At 38.8% G+C, this 17,502-nt stretch overlaps 1 protein-coding gene across 1 annotated transcript in view; it reads left to right on the top strand.

Annotated features, from left to right (window-relative positions):
- The window catches only part of PRIM2 (DNA primase subunit 2), a 127,970-nt gene that overhangs the window by 25,734 nt on the left and 84,734 nt on the right, over window positions 1–17,502 (top strand). Inside the window, exon 7 of the mRNA XM_056343719.1 lies at window positions 580–717. Within this exon, the coding sequence (XP_056199694.1) occupies window positions 580–717 (138 nt within the window). The remainder of the gene's footprint in view (window positions 1–579; window positions 718–17,502) is intronic.

The raw sequence follows: 17,502 nt of genomic DNA, 5'->3' as shown, positions 1-17,502 counted from the left end.
ATGACTTAAGTTACCTGGCTGACAGTTTGTTTAGGATTGGAGGCCTTCTCGAACATCTGTTGTTGAAACTAGGTTTGACCTGATTGCGTTAGTCTGAAATTCTTTTTGCAAGAGAACAAAGGAAGAGGAAAAGAGGTATGTAACGTAGCCCACTGATTCTTCTTTGGAGCTAAGTTGGTTGGGTTCGAGCTCTGTTTCCAATACCTTATGTACGTAGCTTACATGAATCAAATATTTCAAGATGTGTGAAACAGAAGGTCAACACAAATCCACTTTCAAATATCAGTAAGTGATGCAAAGCTACATACTTGGGCTAATAATCATAGATGCAAAATTTAAAGTAGCTTATTTTCCCTTTTAGTGTGACTTTTTGCAAGTAAACAATATTTTTCCATCAAAATACTTATCAGATATGTCAAAGTTAGCATTTAACTTCGAAGTCTTTGTTTTGCCTGGATAGAGTATTAAAAGACAGAGAATGACTTAAAGCTTTACTGGTCCATCTTGAATCTTAGGGTTGTAAACATTGTTACTGCATTATTTTGCTATTTCACAATGTGGGTTTTTTTTCTTTCTTAGGTTGGACTTGCAGATGCTGTAGATCTATTTAGAGCCAGAAGAGTGTTCATTAAAGACGGATTTGCATATGTGCCACTAAAGGACGCTGATTCAATTGTTTTGAGTAACTATAGAACAAAGTTATCTAAAGCACTGGCGGTAAGTCTGATAAAGTCTGATTTTTAACAACTTCTGTTGCATTGTTTAGTGACACTTTCGGATAGCAGCCTTTTGGATTTTTAGATTTATCTGTTTTCATCTGGAGAATACCAGAAACCTTATCAAAAGTGCTGTAGCTCTAAAAAAAAAGGTCATTATGAGCTGAAAATTCATTAATTTTAAATGGAATTTAGCATGTGATGTGCCTTGTGAAGAAATTTATGCTAGAGGATTTAAAAATGTTTCCCACATAGAGAGTAACATAATTTTTCATTGAAAATGGTAGGCTCATAGACACAACTGGGGTTTTTTTTTTCCTTTTCACATCAATCTTTTCTTCCACAACGTTTTGTAACAGTTTTTTGTTGAAACAAGTGAAATAGTAATTTTTGGCTTTTTTCTTCTTTCATTTGTTAGTAAGAACTGAAATGACGATAGGTCAAAACACGTCAGGCAAAAATAAAATTCTTCATTGTACGAAAGTCTGAGGTATCAAATCTAGTTAGGACACCTATGGTAAATACTGCATGTGAATGTTCTATTAGTAATTTGGTGATCAATTTAGGAATTGCTACTTTTGCAATGTTAGGCCCCTCACAGGGTTTAAAAGTTGGTCATCGTGTATAATGTACAGAATTTTAGTCCTAGAAATACAGCATTGAATAACATGAAGGCAGTTTGGATTGCTTTTTAAAAATGTTTTTAAAGCTTTATATTACTATGTCACATTAAGATCAAGGTTGACCATGAGTGTTGTAAACAGTGTAAAGTAAAAATGCAGTCCTTTAAGAAGCTGCCAGTATGCTAATTTTCTAACTTGTTCATTTTGAATATGCCTGGATTCTGTGGAATTATTTAATGTGCAGTGAAAATTGTGATACTCTTACGTGAACATTTCTGTTGAAACTGTTTAATACAACTGCAACTAGAGACATGCTTATTTTGGTTGATGCATAATGTTCTTGCTGAAAGCTGGTAACACTTGTATGGGATTTAAAAATGATGAATGTATTCTATAGAAATATGCCTAAGTACGTAGGCTTTCTGCATCTATTTAAAATACTTTTGAGAAGCTTCATGGGCTTCTGGAATTTGCCTGTTGTGTGCGTAGCTGAGGAGAAGTCTGAAAAATAGTGGGAACTGTAGTAAGTAGACTACCCAGCTTTTCAGTTTGAGGAAAACTCCAACATTTTCTTACAAACACGTGCTATCTTATATATAATTCATTTAACCCAAATTACTTTGTTAAAGCCAATAGCCGCTTTGTAGTAAAGTACTTATGTTATCCTCTGTAATCATAGTTTAGAAATTTTAACACTCCTGTGAGCTTAGAAAACTATCTTCTATAGAACTGCTATGTCTTAAATTAATACAGTATTTCAGGTTTGCATTAGTTTTAAGTTTTAATACAAACATTTTTGTTTGTTAAAATTCACCATGTTTTTGGAGTAAGGAATAAAAGAAGATTAGTGATTTCTGTCCTAATCGAAAGCTCGTGATTGAAGTTGTGGGGTTTTGATTACTGAATTTGAGAAACCACCCTTAATAAGCTGTTTCAGTTAATTTTAGCCATCACAGCTCACTGCTGAGAGATGCTGGGAATATTACTAAATTGAGCCTTCTGGAAATGAAGGCCAAAAATCCAGCATGTCTTACAGAGGTCAGTCTAACGTTATTCTGTTACACCAAACAGAAGCATAACTGCAGCGTGACACTTGGTAGCTGGATAATTAATGTAGTTTTTTCACTGGAACAAAATACCAATTAAGTTTCAGAAACTGTAAGAATACACTTTTAAAGAAAGGATTGTACATAAGGAATCTTTTTAAGATCTAAAGATGGTAACGGTTGCTGTTTCACAACATGCAAATTAGGAGGATAACCTTTAATGATTTTCCGCAGCCTTATTTGGAGTGCAGAGGCACATGTCAATAGAAGTTACGACACAGTAGCACACTTCCAGTATTGTTTGTGAAAAGTAGTTGTTGAAATACTGTTTGATTTAGGCCTAAGTTCTGCAAGTACAGCTGTTTTAGTAGTGCTTGGTAATGCTTTTATAGCACATGGATGTTTCTATGTGTCTGCTGCAAAGGAGAAATAAATCAAGGTAAATGTGCCGAATTTTAGGCACTATCATAGTATAGAGGTCTTCATGAGTTTGCAAAGTTGTGCATCAGGGCCAGACTTAATTAAGAAGTAATAGAGTCTTTAACAGCATCACTGATTTGTTATTTAATTTATCTCTTAATGAATGTATTTGATAACATTACCACTTTGGTAAGCATTACTTATGTGTGCTTTTGGGAGTATGTTTTAGTGTTTTGCAGCATCTGGCTGTTTACACTTTGTTCTCAGCACTTTCTAATGGCCAATCCTTCTTTTATTAGAATTTGAGAATTAAAGATCTTAATGGTGTGATAACCCAAATTAGGCTGTTTCTAAAGGAGAGGTTTGTATCTTCTTAGGGTCATAAAATTAGGCTGAATACCTTCATCTCCTGTGGGGTAGCTTGACTTTGGCCAATACTTCTGGCTTTGACAGTGTTACAAGCTTCTAAGGCACAAAATACCTTGAATATAGGGAGATAGTGGAAAGATGGTCTTTCAGGCATGTAGCTTTGTGGAATCCTTCTTAGAGCTCTTGCAAGTGATTCAGTTCTTCAATGTTAAAGCAACGTAGTTTTCCAGTGTGGGTGGTTTGTGTGGTGTTATTATTTGTGCTGTGATGCATGTTTTGCCTCTCAGGTTATTTGGTGCTATTCCAAGCAGTTGCACACACAGGCTTTTGGAAGGGGTTATCTCTACGCAGGAATGATTTTATGATCAAGGTCTGCCCAGTCTTTTCCAAGGTGTGCTGAAACTGTTACACTTCATGGGAGTGTGCTTTTGCTAAAGCTACTCTTCCTCAAAAGCATTGAATGATTTGGGTGGTTGCATAGCCTTGTTATGTTGCTTTGCTTCGTTGTAGACTTGGGTCACCACTGTAACCCTGACTTGAATCTCCCTGTAATGTAACAGGACAAAGGAGGAGTACAAGAAGAGTGAACTGATATGTTGATACTGAGCTTTAAGAGAAGAGTAAATAATTCATAGCACCGACTTTTAAAAACAGTTTTATGTTGACACTGGCACAAATTCAGTTTAGTCAGAGTTATGCTTTAATCACTTAATGGGTAAGCCCACAAAGCGGTCGTATGTTTTGTTTCATCATTTCAAAATAAATTTGACATCTTGACTATGTGTGTATTTCTTGAGGCTTGATAATAGAGCGAGTTAATACTGTTCAAGCTTTCTTGACAGTTACAAATGCAACTGAAGAAGTTAATTTTATGCGCAAAATCAATACTGCAAGGACATTCTTTCTGTATTCTCTGACCCATTAGTTAATAAATAATTTCCTTTGTCCCATTAATGATGATTAAACTGTAGAAACCCTAAACATTTTCTGTAGTTCATGTAAGATGTAGTATTAGCTCCACTATTGTTTCATAACAAAACAAACTTTTATTAATTCAAATTGCACTGTATTTTATTCATTTAAACATTTCTGTAGTAATCCAATTTAAATATTTCTGTAGTAATCCAATGCTGCATTTTAGTGATTTCAGTTATAGGCATGTAGTGGACTTAGGCAGTATTGGATCTTCTTTTTTTTTTTTTTTTTTTTTTTTGTGAGGATAGTTGTTTTAATTTTTGATTTCTTGAGATTGGAAGCTTTGGTTTAGTGTTGTGGTTCAGAGCTGCAGACCCGTACCAGAGCTGTGTTGTACTTGGTACTGCGCAGAGGAGGATTGCTCCAGCGAGATCTGAAGCAGGACAGAAGAGGCTGCCAGAGCATCAGCTGGGACTGGCCTTTATCAGCAGCGACCTGAAATAATTGGGAAAATCACTTAATGTTGCATTAGCAGTTGCCTGCCTTGTTTGAATATGAGTTTTCATCAGACAGCAGTTTGCCTCCACAATTCCCACTCGGTGTGGTTAACTGTGACAGGCATAGGGGTGGACAGCATCTCCCACCTGCTGAAAGTGTTGCAGTGTTCGGTGTGAGCTTCCCTGTGATGTCTGATCCCCAGAAATGATGTAATTTCTGAAGATGCATTTAGGTTTTTGAACTACTTTTCTCATAGTACTGTTCAGTACTTAGTGTCTGATACAAATAATCTTCCTGTGTGGTTGATCAGAAAATCCTTTATATAGAGATTATGGTTTCAGGTTGATCACATAATAATCATTCTCATCTTAATGAATGTTACAGTTCAGAAGATGATTTGTTCTAAAGTTTTAGTGCTTGTTGAACGTTACATTTTAAAGCTGGAAGCAAATGCTTGAGAATGTAAAACAAATGTAGGGAGAAGAGTCTGCCGGAGTCAAGAGACTACTCAATATGAGTTATGCATCTTGCTCAATTTTATTAGCTTCCAACATTTCTTATATAGCCTAATACACTATCATGCTTTCAAAGCTTAATCATGATTGGAACAAGCATTCGATTCATGCAGCTGTTTGCGTCATGAATGAGCTGTTATGTCTCGGCCTTGCGGTTTGTTACTTCTTCTGTCTACCTCCTGTTCTTGGTTTTGCAACAGGATTCAAGAATAGATCAAAGTTACTTTCTTGTTAACTTCAGCACAATAATTTCAGCACAGTTCTAATTCCTGTACACTTCTAATTCCAGGCCTGGATAGTGCACTCCAGGCTTGGATTGTGCAGACCCTCAGGGGTTCCGTGGCCACGCTTCTGCAGCCATTCTTCTACAGTTCCCCCTTCTTTCTTTTGCACAAGCCAGGCCTGATTGGTTATGTTAAAAACTGCTCTCTTTAAACAAGAAAGAGCACAGCTAAGAACGAAGAGCATTACAATAATGATTACAACAAATAATATTCCTTCCAGTTTCCCGAGCGCTGACAGGCTTGAGAAGCAGACTGGCAATGGTCACACCATACAGACACCGAACAGGTATGGTGTTGATGACCTTTTTCACCACAGCAGAAACAAGCTCCGAGTGGACCCTTGGGCTTGGTACTTGGCCATACCGCAGGTTTGAGGGCAGCTGCCAACGCCTGGGTATGGGTTTTCATGGCTGTAGATACAGCAGAACTCACAGCATCAGAGACAAAAGCAGCCTGTTGGGCAGCTGCACTGTTTACCATTCTGTCTAACATTTCCTCAATTGAAGCGGTTCGAGGGAGGGTAGACAGAATTGTTTTGGCCCTTGGATTAGCATTTTCAAAAGCTAGCATTTGGAGCCTTTGCACTTTAAGGTCCTCCGTCATACTCGGGTTTTGATCTAAGGCTTGTACTAGCCGGTTCACAAAGCTGTCAAACGGCTCTGTTGCTCCCTGCTTGACTGTTGTGAAGGAAGGGGCCTTGTGTTCCGATGGGACAAGTGCAAGGGCTTGTTTTGCAGCCAGGGCGGAGGCATTATGCATCTCCATGGAAAACGTTAATTGCACTTTAGGGTTGGCATAGACGTTACGACCCAACGGCATGTCCTCATTTACATCACGCAGGGGGTGTCCCTGGGCCTTAGGCGGCATCAAAATCATCTGCACCTGTCATTCCCACTCTTTTTCAAAAAGCAGATACTGTGCTGGTGTAAGAAGCAATCTGGCTAGTGAGGTACAATCGCTGGGTGTCATGATTTCGGAGTCAAACAAATAATTCAGCAAGTGCTTGGCTGGTTCTGATTGCAAACCATATTGTGTAACAGTTTGTCGCAGCTGCTGCATAAACTTCAATCAAAAGGTTTCCACGCTGTGGCTGCTGTACCGTCTGGTAATGTGGTGGTCCACACCGGGCATGCAACAGCAGAGGCAGCCTGCCACTTTCCCTCCAGTATCGCATCCCGTATAACCCCAGACCAACGATTTTGAGGGACAGCTGGTTGGAAGATGACACCTTCCCGAGTTTGAATTTGAACATTGCGACCACCGGTAGGCAAGTGGCACTCTTCCGTCCGCTGAAGCAAGCGATTTAAGGTCCAGTCGGAGGGTTTTACCCGGGGGTGGGATACTGGAGCAGTTGGTGAGCCCTCATTCTCTGTCTCCCCACTCACATCCGGAGCAGCACTCGGTCTTATTTCGGTGCCCTCATCCTCCTCCAGTACAGGGGGTGGTTCCCAGTAGAGCTTTGGTCGGCACTTTGGACCACCCGCTGCAGCGGTGCCCTCAGATATCGGGTGTAATAGTTCTGTCGCAGATTTCTTAATAGGCACAACTATGCCTTTTGCAGACGGGGTGCCTTGACCAAATAAATCGGGTAGATGACATCGACTTGGTTTCCCGACCGAGGAGTTCTGAAGCAGCCATAGCCATCTTTTTCTCCACGACCATTGACCCTAAATGGTTCATGACCTCCCGCCAGGTTGGTCCCAACTCCTTGGCCGATTTGCTGCCTCTAAGGGTCGCATCCCAAAGGGAATCCCCAATCTCTCACCACTCAGTCACACTAAACATCAGTTGGGGGTCCTTTAAGTGTCCTTTTTCCTGCGCCCATCTGCATAGCTCTTGGAGCTTCTTTGTGCTCATGCTAGCCTCTCGCTTAGCAAGAACCTCAGATAAAAGTGTGAGTGCCACCTTCCTTTCCATTATCGAGGGAAAAGACGGTCTTACTGGTGCAGGTCTGTGCAGGAGCTCAATGCCGGATTCAGACGCCTTCTCTGTCGCGGGCACCTTCCTGCTCAGACTCCTCTCCCGAGTCTCCCAATTCGCAGTGCAAAGGCAGAGTTTTCCGTGCTCCTGAAGGTCGTCGGGGTCCCTGTTCGGGCACCAGTTGTAGGGAGAGGAGTCCGCCGGAGTCAAGAGACTACTCAATATGAGTTATGCATCTTGCTCAATTCTATTAGCTTCCAACGTTTCTTATATAGCCTAATACACTATCATGCTTTCAAAGCTTAATCATGATTGGAACAAGCATTCGATTCATGCAGCTGTTTGCGTCAGCAATGTCTCGGCCTTGCGGTTTGTTACTTCTTCTACCTACCTCCTGTTGTTGGTTTTGCAGCAGGATTCAAGAATAGATCAAAGTTACTTTCTTGTTAACTTCAGCACAATAATTTCAGCACAGTTCTAATTCCTGTACACTTCTAATTCCAGGCTTGGATAGTGCACTCCAGGCTTGGATTGTGCAGGCCCTCAGGGGTTCCACGGCCATGCTTCTGCAGCCATTCTTCTACAAACAAACTCTTCAAATTCACAACAAAAACGCTCATGCTACACAGGAATATTTACACAAAGACTTGTAATTATTGTTGATAGCACAATGAACTTTCCCTTCATAGTCTAATGTTGATTTGTCATACTTCTATTTAAGTTCAGCCCTTTTTCCGCCATGTTAAGCCTAGCAATTTCAGTTGTAACTTGGCTGGTCTTTGAATTATAACTTGGCTGCAAGAAGTTGCTTTTGTGAAAATACTTTGTTAGAACATCACATAGGTTTTAACTGTCTGCAAATTAAAATGTTAGCTGAAAGTAATGCAAACTGGCGCCATAAGAAATCAAGATTCCGATGTTAATATCTACAATGTTGATAGCACGTGCTTCTTCTTAATTTAATACCTACACTTTTTTTACTTTGCAGTATGACCTTGTGTAATCTGCTAAAATGTCTACAAATCAAATTGTTGGGTTTTGGGGACTTAGTACAAAAGGAAGACCTCACTGGTGTGTTCTAATTTTTTGTTTATTCCTTTTCCTATTTGGGATGTGATCTTCAAAACTGTTAGGAATGTGGATCAAGTAAGTTGCTTCTAGCTTTACTAATGTTTGTAATAATTTGTCTTTAAATATATGCTATTTAGGTTGATTTATGCTATATGTTCAAAGAACCTGCTAATTTGAGGGAAGTATACATAACACCACCTGCATAACATTTTCTTCCTAAAACGTCTATGTCTTCAAGCAGTGAAGCATAAGGCTTTATGTAGTGGCATTAATGTTGAGAAAATATGATTGATGATGGTCTTATCACTTGAAATTCATTTCAGGTGTTGTGTTCCCAGTGTTAACTTAAGGTAATTCACTGTAACATAAATGGATGATTTTTATAATATGCACATACAAGGTTAGTAAGGTAATAACTTTGGCAGTGCAGGGTAAAATGTGATTACAGACTTTGTCCTCTGAGTCTCTCAGGTGAAAGTTTGCAGTGAGTGTTGCAAAGAAGCAGCTGCTCTTCATTTCTGAGTAGCATTATTAAGGCACAGGTCTGCTGAATGAAATGGTGGTATTTTGAGTGGGAGAAGCTAAATTGGGGAAGTGACTTCGTGTGTATGTCAGAGAGGACTCAAGCCTGTATGCAGAATGGTTACCTGCAAGACAGGGAAACTCCTTGGACTTTTCTTTGTGGGCAATTTTTTTGGCCATGGCCCCTTAATTGTTCTAGTGTTGGCTGTTCCCTGAAATCCATTGTTCGGTGTTTTATCTTCTCTGTGAATTGAAGTATGTGTGTTTCTTTTAGAGGCTACATGGATAGCTAGCAAAAAGTAATTGTAAATAATATTAGGAGGCTAAATGAAATTTGACTGTATTCAGTAGTTTGTTTCTTCTATCTGCTTCTTGCTTCTGCTACTAATAAGTTTTTGTTAAATACTAAACTTGCAGCATAAACAATTGCTGTGGTCTCTGCATGGTCCTGTTTGATTTGTATGGAAATACTTCCAACTTCAAATCAACGTAGGTGTTTCATCATAGTAAAACTAACAGAGCAAGAGTACAGGATTTGAAGCATGTGGAAGACTTGCTTAACTGTTGTGATATTCCCCAAATGTCAGAAAAAATGTTGGAATAGAATATATTATCAGAAAATACAATTTTGTTTCTGTGTTGTATGATAGATAACCTGGAAATGTGTCAATTAAAATAGCACCTGTTTAAATGTCACCTGACAACAACTTATTAACATGGTGGTAACAGTAATCTGAGAATGATGCACTATAGTCGGTAAGAAAGAACTGGAGTAGTATGCAGTTGGTAAGTAAACAGAAATCTATTTCAGGATGACACTGCTAGAAATCTGAGTTTTCTGATTATTTTCTGATGTCCTTCTGTGACCCACAGGCAGTTGCTATGTAATAGCTGTAGTTGTATCTGTCTGGAGTTGGTTTACACTGGAATTAATGACAAATCCTTTCTTCAGCTGTGTTTTGACTTTTTCTTGGAGAAAACTAGTTAAGTTTCTCGAAGTTAACTGATGAGTGATCTAGCTGATGTTTACTGTGGACCAGGACCCTAGTGACATAGGGAGTCATCCAAACTGCCAGTGAAGATATAGCTATCATGTTTCTCAGCCTTCCAGTGTTTCACTGTCAAATGAGACTGCTTTGTGTTGTGCAGTTGTCTTCTGGGGAAACTTGATTCATGTATCTAATTAATGCTGGCTGAATCCCTTCTGTGATAGTGGGGACTTGGATTTCTAACCCACCTGTAGATTAATAGAGGTTCATTATTGAGATCCAAGTTTCAACCACTTACTAATTTTATGTGTGGTTCAAGAGAGCACGATGTACCTACCGATGCTATGTACAGTAAATCAGAAATTTCACTTGAATTAATATATTGAGTCTTGCCTACAACGTTGGAGGATTCTGTAAAGGAGCATAACTCTTAGATGTGCTTTGTCTAAACCAATTCTTTCAAGTGATGTAGTTGCTTTTAGAACACGACAGTTATTCACTGGGCTTAACAAATGGATTCTTAAATTCAGGACTGTTGAGAAGCAATGTTGCTGCCTCACTGACACTTGAACGAACATGGTCAAATCCTGATGGTTACATTTTGGTAACATTTCTAAATAGCATGCAACTTTCCTCCTAACTTTCAAATTGTTTATGACTTAAACTCTGCAAAAAATGATGCTAAATTTGCAGTTCCTGTAGAATTTAAATAATATGCTTTTTCATGCTTGCATCTTTGTGTAATCACTCTAGTAACTAGTTTCGTCACTTCTGTTAGACAAATTAAAATTTCTTCTATTTGAAAGCTCCGTTGAGTACATGCTCTTACCCAATTCTTAAAATTGGACTTTTTCTTGTTCTAGTTCATCCTTTCTGCTAAATCTGAAGCCTTGTGTGTTGAAAGAAATGGAGGATTTTGGGGTTCCCCCCTCCCCCCAATTTCTTCATTACAATTTAGAGTGCCTGCCTTGTATTTGCTTTTCAAAGTGATTCTTTTCTTGCTTTGCTCCCATGTTAAAAGCTGTTTTGAAGCTAAAGGGGAGAGGAACTTTGTGAAAACTTTGCAATGTAATCCTAAAAAATTCTGTATTACAGAAAAATCCCAAACAATGCGGGAGTAAACACACCTGCATTCACCATGGTGGTCTTTCATTATCTCCTTTGTCTGTAACCGTTGTCTCTCATGATCCTTGGTTAGATGTTAAATTCTGGCTAGCATATTGTATGCTTTTATAAACCTACTCTATAGATATCCAAGAAGTTGCACCTTGTTTTTTAAATAATAAATCTTTTATAGCATACCAAATACAGTGCTCATAGGACTTGCTGTTGTGAGTAGTCACCATGAATGAAATGAGTAGGTCTTGTGGCTGTTGAAAGCAGCGAGTATAGCAGTTAGTGTCAGATTAAACATTCAAGAAAGAGTTGGGGTCATGCAGGTTATTCTGAGACTTAAATTAAGCTGTAGTATCTTAAATTATGATTACAGTCTGAATGAACAATTTGGATTAACAGCAAAAAAGGCTGCAACAAATACAGAATGCAGAAGGATAGGAAGAGGGTATGTTGTAAAATGTTTAATGCAAGTTTATGGAGCAGGCAAAAATAGGTTGAATCACTAAAAATTATGATGATTACTTTTCCAATTACATGATTGTTTTTTTCCCCATACATTTTTCTATGAAATAGAGGGAATGGCTATTCTCCCGAGTAAAATTTTACAATATCCTGAGCCAGTGAATGTACATATTCATGTGTACATATGTGATGTTAACACGTTTTTGCCATTCCTGCTAATGATAAACGTTGGCTGATGATTGGGAAGGACTAAATCTTAAATCCTTCCTTCAATTAGAAGGAAAAATGTGAAATGACTGTCAGTAGCTCAAAGTCAGACCTGGAATAAATTGAACAACTTATAGTTGTATGAGATGACACTGGGTTAATTAATGTATAGAATCTTCCTATAGGTTGGAGTACCTCTTTAAGCAGCAAGTTTAAGAATAAAGTATGCACAAGTCTCGTCAAGAAATGCTTTTGTCAAGACATCTTTAAAAGAAATTCTGCTGTAAGACTAATGTGTAATCAATAAAATTAGTCTCTTTCACAACTCAAGTGTTTTGAACTCTTCTAAGAAAAATGGTAGCAATATGCTTGTTGAACTTACTGAATATTTATTTTTAAACTTCTAAATATAGATTAAGTGAGTATTTTTAGAAGCTCTAATCACTGTCACTGCTGCTTCAGCTGATTTCTGGGTGGTCTTACTGCATGATGGTCATTTTACTGTAATTTCCCAAAGGGAATTTCATCTGTAATGATATTTCTTCTGCAATTAATTCCTAATCTGCATATTTATGCTAGCGAGGTACTAGCCATTTTTTGTAGTTCTTGTAAATGAAGATAGTCAGAATTATTTTTCCTGTTAATAGGCAAGAAGGGTATGTTTCAGAGGTAGTATAATTCAGCAGAATTTTTGCAATAAAAACACCTGCTACTGTTTTATGGGCAGTCTGTACAGGCTGTCACTGAAATAGTGGAGTCCTGTCTTCCTGAAATCTTAGAAACATGATTTAATTAGGCTGCAAAGGCAGAGTTAGGGTAGTTAAACTTGGCTCTAGTAATACTGAGTCTGTGGGTATACCCTGCCTGGCCCGCTCCCTTTCCAGCTGTGACTTCATTTTTGCGCCTCTGGCTTGTGAAGAGGCAGCTCCTTATTTGAACAATTGCTTGTCTCCAGGAGAACCTCAGGTGCCTTCACATTGCCTGTGCTCTGCTGCCAGGCTCTGACTGGATCATCACTTGCCTGGCCACCAGGAGGAAAGAAACTTAACCTGCCTGAGGAGGGTACTACTTTATCCCTGAATATCTTGACTGCAGGGATACATTTTAAAGTTGGGTAATCAATGTCTTACGCTCAACTGATTTCACACACACCCGCCCCCCTCCCCAAGCTGTTTTATTGTTAATACATTTTAGAGTTGGGTAATCAATGTCTTATGCTCAACTGATTTCACACATCCGCCCCCCTCCCCAAACTGTTTTATTGTTAAGTTTCTCTTGGGTACCTGACATGGATTGTGAAAGGCTTTTGTTGGTTGATTTGGGGTTTCTTTTGCTTATATCTCCTGCTGCAATATCTTGGGTTATTTTACAGTTTACTCCTAATTTTTTGTTAAATTCCTGAATTTGTAACCTATAGGGAAATATTGACCTACTGATAAAACCTACCTCCTGCTAGCGAGCATACTTTCTAATTAATTTTCCGTTCCTTATTGAGGAGTATAGCCTTGCATTTCCATGAGAGGTGTGCTATATTGTATTTGCATATTCAGTTATCTCATGTGATCTGTTCAGCCTGAAGAAAGGTATGAATCAGAAGCTGGGTGTGCAGACATTACTGAGTTAGCTTTCTTTGAGAGGCCTCGTGCTGCTGTGTTCTACCTTTACAGGTCTACCTTAATCTGCCAGTGTTTCAAGCCTGCATGGATTTATAAGCACTGGAGTCCTGAAAGGTGACAGTTAAATTTCTTTGTCTGAAGTGGCTTTCTTTTCTCTTGGGATATCTAAGAAGGAGGTGGTTTAGTAAGGATAATTTCTACATTAGTAGGTATCTCTCTATGCCCTTGCCTGAGCTGGTTTTTTGTTACTCCTTCAATCTCCTATTACTGTGAAATAGAAAACCAGCGAGGCTTTCCATAGATTCTATGTGAGTTATGTATATTTGGTAGTCTGTCAAGTTAAAGTATATATGTAAATGTTTTTGTGTAACTTCATCTGTCTGAGGGAGGATGCAAAAAGTACTGTAATATAGATGTCTTGTAGTAAAAACGGATTTTTGAAAGGTGATGATGGATTTATTCAGCATCCAGGGTCACAGGAAGGTCTCCAGCTCTAAGTGAAGTTTTGTAAAAGCTTCTATATGCTCTGTAGAGTTTGAAAGGACGCTGATTAGCTGTTCGGTGTCTGATTTGTAGAAAGGCTGAAAATAAGATGAAGTATCAGGGAAAAACAGACCAATGAGGATAGAAAGTTTCAATTTATATGTAGCTTGTGAAAGATCTTTTTAGCTATAATTTTTTTCTGTGTTTATGTAAACAAATTCCTTTTTATGTAAATACTACTATTTTTCTGTTTGTACGGGTCAATGTTTAAGTTAAATAATCTGTAGTCTTGAACAAATACTGGAAAGCAAAGGGGTTTTTTTATTATCATCTGTCACAAGTTAAGCAAAATGACATGATTTATTAATGACTACACCCTTTGTTTATATTTGTATATATGAAAGAAATAGATTAAATCTGGATGTAGTGCTTAGAGTTTTGTAAGTAATAGAAAACCCCATGATTTTTCCCTGTTATTTTCCTAGTTATGCTGCCAAGATGAGTTGAAGGTTGTTCTGTTACCAGCTTTGGTAATCCCAAAGGATTTGTGTTTCTTTTTCCTCCATCCTTTTGATGCATAGACAATAAATAAAAAAAAAAAAGAATAAATGTGGAAATCACACCCCCCCCACACACAACACACCCCCAAATTGAATTGTGAATCAGAAGAATCCTCTTTGGAGTACATGAAAATGTTGAATTACTTCTTTAAAAAGTGGGAATAATCCCGCCAATTGTTAAAGTGAATGGATAAAACTGTTGGATTGGTTTTTATTCCAAATGAAAAGCTCTTAACTAATTTTTGGAAGAGTTGAGTTTCCCAGGCACTACTGTAGAATGCTACCTGTGTAATACCCTCTAGTGATGGCAAGCAAATACCTCTTTCTGAATAAAAGTTGGTATTTCACATTGCGTGAACAAATAAGTAAAAGAAATGTAACAGAGAATGTAGGGTAAAGAATAAGAGCTATGAATCAGCTTAAAATATATTTAAATTTAAAATCAGTCTCTTATCTGTCACATACAATAACATTTTGCCTTGTTAGATATTGTAATAAGTGGAATTTCAAAGGAAAATTACACTATTTCTTTTGAAACACTCTTCTAAACTTTACTGAAATTGTTTCTCTAGGTTGTTGTTACTGAACAAATTAAAATCTTGGGGGTTATCCGTTTCTAAATTCGGTATGTTTTCTCGTGCTCCTGTATAAGAAACAAGGGCCATTGGAGAGAAGACATCTTGGTGCTGGTAGGTCTCTTTCCACCTTACAGTACTACTACACTCATTGTACAACTAGGCAATTTTAGAGTACTCAGTTATAAATAGTAAGTCCAGACTTTTGATCTGAAGCTATTTTGGGAGGAAAAAAAGAGGGGAGTGTTGTGGATCATCTGATGATGTGCATTTGCCTAAATGTAGGCTGGTGAGTAACCCCTGATTTTCATGATCAATACACTTCCTAGTGGAAAACTATTAGGTGCTTCTGTCCATCTATGTGTGTTTCTTACGGTGTAGGATAACGCTGGTAGAGCCTGCAATGAAAGCAGAGAGGCGATTGAAGTAATAATTAGAGAGGCAGTAATAAAAAATTCTTCCAAGCTGCATGGTTTTGAAACCAGCACTGTGTTTAAATCAGTGACTTTGGGGAATTTGTTCAGAATATGGTTCAGACAGAGGCAACGGGTAATTCTTGTGAAGTCCACAGCTTAGTACCTGGCTCTTAAAAAAAGTTGGATTGTTTCGTGAGAGGCTCTGGAGATACCTGAATTTAACTGATGCGAAGTAGAATATGTCAGATGATGCATGAACATAAACTTGTGCTCTGCTGCTGAGGGATTAAAAAGTAGCTGCAGGGTAGTGGAGAACAAAAGCTCCTGGCCTGCCCTGCACAGGGTGATCTGCCGTCATTGCTAGCAAGTCTGTGCGGAAGCGGTATAGGGCTCATTGTGAGCACTTTCAGGTGGAAGCCTTTCCTCTTCCTCAGGCATGAATATTATTATGAGTACTAGAAGGATATGAGATATTTGCAAAAAAGAAATCCATTTTTTTTTCTTACTTTTTTCATAATCTTTTGCCTTTGTGACAGTGTCTAGAAGCCACAGAGAAACCTTCCAGGAATAGAAAAGGAGCTTTTGCTCGTGTGTGTGTTTTTAAAGATAATGGTTCACCATAGAAGTTTACTACTTTGTATAGCAGGTGGTGACATGCTCTTGTCTAGTAAAGTGATTGCTCCAAGCTCAGGATTAGTCCTTCAGTGTTTTTCTTATGCTTTCTTGTGAACATTGGGTAGTAAAATTGAAATCTTAAGTCATAGTGACCAAGAACTTCACTGGCCACTGATGCATGTTCCTTCAGCCACTTAAACGGCATAGCAAAAGCAACCACAATGGGATTGTGTATCAGAATTTAATGATACAACTTAATTTATGTGATTCTGTTGCTTACACTTCTAGTGCAAGATTACAGTTTGGATTTAGTGTAGTTCATCTAAGCAAACAGTAGGCTCAACATGAGCCAGTGGAGCACCCTGGCAGCCGCGGTGGTCAACGGTGACTTGAGCTGGTGTCCCCCTTTACCAGACACTCATTAGACCACATGTAGAATACGATGTCCAGGGTTTGAGGGCTCACAGTACAAGAAAGATGTTGATAGACTGAGGCAGGTTTAGTAGAATTCTACCTTCTATGTTTTCTGCCTGTCTTTACTGACAAAGTTGAGCCTACTGTTTGCCAGATCTCCAGGTCTTTTCCAGAAGAGCTATTCCCCAGTGAGCTGGCCACCAGCCTTTACCAGTGCAGGGATTTATTTTGTCACAGGTACAGGACTTTTCAGTTGTGCTTTGTGAATTTCATGAGGTTCTTGTTAGCTGAACCCTCCACCCTCTTCAGATTCAGGGAATGACAGCATTGCTCTTCAGTGTATTGACTGGTTTCCTCAGACTGTTGTTTATGAACCTGATGAAAAGGCATATTGTCTTCTCTGGGTAATTGGTAAAGATATTACAACATAGCTCTCGGGATAGGCGCTTGAGGAACTCCACCTATAACTGGCCTCCAGGTAGTGTACAAAGCATTTACCACTATCCTTTGAGCCTTGTGACTGTTTTTCATCAGGAGTTGCTGGTTTGTTTAGATTGTGATAAGAAAGGCAATCGGACTCAGTGAAGTGTTGTTTAAAATGCCATTTATTGGAGGCAGTGTGATAGAGGATAGTACTGATCATCTTACTCCCTTTGGGTTCTGGGAATCCAAGAGTTTTGAAACATCAAATGAGCCACCAACCAGGGCACATCTCGCTGTGTAGGTCCTGTCTGTGGAAGGTTGCCCCATTTTGGTCTTTTGAGCTCCTAAAAGGATTCATCGTTTCTACATGTTCACATGAAGATTTCTTGCCATGCTTTTAAATAAAGGCAAGGATGTGCAGATGGTGCTGCTGCTGCTGGGAGTTGCCTACAGGCTCCTTCATTAGTTAGCCACCTAAGTTTGTCCTGCGGCCAAGGGATATTTGTGGCACAACACAGGCTGGAAAGCCAAGTTACACATGCAGTATAGTACAGCCCAGGCTTGCACCTGCTCCACTTTACTGTTAAGGGAATCCCTAACTCCTTGCTGTATAGTAATCTTCCAGTTAGGATCACTAAAATGATCCAATGGGTTTTCATTGATCTAGTGGTCAACTTACCTGGACTATAAAGTTGTAGCTTAGAGAGATACTGTAGAATGCTGTGTG

Source organism: Falco biarmicus, chromosome 6, assembly GCF_023638135.1.
Source record: "Falco biarmicus isolate bFalBia1 chromosome 6, bFalBia1.pri, whole genome shotgun sequence".
NCBI classification, from domain to species: Eukaryota; Metazoa; Chordata; class Aves; order Falconiformes; family Falconidae; genus Falco; species Falco biarmicus.
This window is presented reverse-complemented; position numbering and strand designations above follow the sequence as displayed.